This window comes from Opisthorchis viverrini (genome assembly GCF_000715545.1).
Source record: "Opisthorchis viverrini unplaced genomic scaffold opera_v5_77, whole genome shotgun sequence".
Taxonomy (NCBI): Eukaryota; Metazoa; Platyhelminthes; class Trematoda; order Opisthorchiida; family Opisthorchiidae; genus Opisthorchis; species Opisthorchis viverrini.
In genome coordinates this window covers 798,915-801,409 of record NW_008751733.1, presented here as the reverse complement: position 1 = coordinate 801,409, position 2,495 = coordinate 798,915, and the positions used below count along the sequence as shown (strand labels likewise).

Here is a 2,495-nt window from a genome sequence, read left to right as displayed (position 1 = left end):
GAAACATTTTTGAGCTCAAGTGAAACACAGAAACAGGCAAGTAAATGACGATCTTTCAAAATTTTACACAAGGAATTCTCATAAAGGAAAATACGCACAAAGTTTCTGAGTTTCGTGAGATGCGCATTGCTACTGATTCTCAATAAAGATGGGACAGCTCGGTTTTTCACCATTGAATGGCTTCACTGACAGAACGAAGTGACAGTTGAAAGTTACCCACTCTCCTCACTCTACCATCAGTAATTAAAAAGTCATCGCCAACCAATACCTATGACAACTAACAGCTATTCACGAAATCCGAAAATCGGGAAGCCAGTAATATAATTTTACTGAAGTAAAACGTCACATGATCTGCACCAGTCAGTATTGATCATTCCCACCTGGAGATCAATAGACCTGTTGTCCGTATTGGCTATACGTCATGCGAATGCTAGACGTTGGGAATACATTTATTCTTTTGGTTTGTATTTTTACACGGGTTGATGCTGCACAAACAACGGAACATTTGGAATTGGAGGATCCCCGTCCAACTGAGGCACCACCATTTGACCCAAAGAGGGATAACTTCACACTGGCTGGTCTGAATGCAAAGAAATGGGAAGGGCCTTACTACCAAGAAGCCATGTTGGGCAGTGTGATTTACCTTCCATGTGCGCTTACTCCGCAAATGACCAGCAGACTGTATCGACAACGAAAAATGGCTGCGCAAGAAAGTTACTATTGGTCAATTGTATGGGCCCATCAAAACTGGGACACAGTCGTCGATCCATGGCTTGGCGATGGACGAAGAAGCTATGATATACTTCAGGTGGTGCCTTACTGGAAACCTGATATGAATGTTCAGCTGGAGCAGGCTCGTTTGACCATTCTGGATGCAAACCCAACGGATAACGGAATATATGCCTGTGTAGTTGCTATGTATCCACCAGAAAAAGGGTTATCTCCTGTCATCCTATCGCAAGCAGATTTGGTGAGTATACACTTTCTGCGCATCAAGTCGGCATACACAATGGGACCGGATTGTAAGGATAAGGATCCGGAAGAAAACGTCTACTGTCAAACTGGTTTCGAAGCATGGACGGAAAACGTCTTTTATCCATCCGGCTGGGCAAAAGGAGATGTACTGTTTCAGCGTAAGTAGCATATTGGTCCGATTTCACGTGCCAAGAAATAGTGTTTGAATTTTGAACTTGTCGAATTTGCAATCGTCCAACGCAAGTTTTTGACCACAATAAGCTTGTAACAACTCAAGTCTAGGCATGGTGATTTCACTGAGACGCTATCCACCATCAGTTCAAGATGAAAGCTAACAGCTGTATTTAGGCCTATCATTTTTCTGGTAAACAGGTCACTGGCAGCCTCCACACGGATACCCTCTTAGCTACATGTAGTAACTTTTATTTCAGAGGCTCCCACATCTTAAGGCCTAACAGCGGCAAGCATCTGACTGCGAAGGCGCCGTTGTCGAGAACGAATTGCGCAATTTCAAACACTTGCGCAGAGTGAAAAGGGTATGGTGCAAAATGTTGGTCCAAACCTGACTTCAGTCATACAGCATTCATCATTCACCTCACAACATATACGCAGTTTACAACTGGGAATGATGATTCACTGGCAGTCATAATTCGACGCGTAAGACAAACCAACAAAAACGCTGTATACAGAATTAAGGTTAGTGACCGCTTGATTTGTGAACTTTAGAACCGAATATGAGGCATTAGAAGCAGGCAACATCTACCTAAAGAGTCCTAATCAGATCGAAACACGTAGTGGGCTGCTTTCTAAACACGGGTCACTTCTGGCTGACAAGAGATGTGAATTCAAAATTGGGACTACCTATCTGATACGACCGACTTTTCCCTACATTTTTTCCATAATTTAGTAGCCTGAAGTAGGAAATAGAGGGAAATTATGCGTGCCGATTTGAACAGGTCATTCAAGCTGTTATATTTTCCAATCTGAGACAAACTGATTCGTACTCATTGTACTTGTTACTTTCGTACGCGCTATCCACAAAGCTTCCCATCACCATTGGGACTTACTACTACTGCATCTGGCGAAGTTCATCCGGCTGTCACTCGGGTCCAGTGCACCGATTTAATTCCTATTCTATAAGGGCGAATTTCAACAGACAAAGAGAATTCAAAGCAGAGTTACCATGGCATCATAATGCAGAGCGGTCTTGAGCTAGGTTAGTTTACCCTCAAACATAACCGCACTGGTGTTGAAAAATCTTCCCGCGGCGTAGTCAATATTTCAATCTGGCGAAGATAACTCACACAAGAGACATCCTTCCAAGCAGCAGCAACCCAGAGTGAAAAAATACAGCATCGATTTCCTGTTCGTCCTTTAGGTTAGTTGATAGCCTTCTGAACAGTGGCGTCGTGACACCTGCTGTTGAGGTGTTTTAAGGTAAACTGGATGAACACTGACCTAGATGTGTGACCTAAGCCTTAGTTCCGGTCCCTTTTTTCCCTACCCAAGGATACCAACGG

At 43.4% G+C, this 2,495-nt stretch overlaps 1 protein-coding gene across 1 annotated transcript in view; it reads left to right on the top strand.

The window, feature by feature from the left end:
• Nucleotides 1-421: 421 nt before the first annotated feature.
• T265_04577 (hypothetical protein) overlaps nucleotides 422-2,495 on the top strand; it is a gene marked incomplete at both ends in the record, with an annotated part of 4,178 nt that continues 2,104 nt past the window's right edge. Inside the window, one exon of the mRNA XM_009169352.1 lies at nucleotides 422-1,133. Within this exon, the coding sequence (XP_009167616.1) occupies nucleotides 422-1,133 (712 nt within the window). The remainder of the gene's footprint in view (nucleotides 1,134-2,495) is intronic.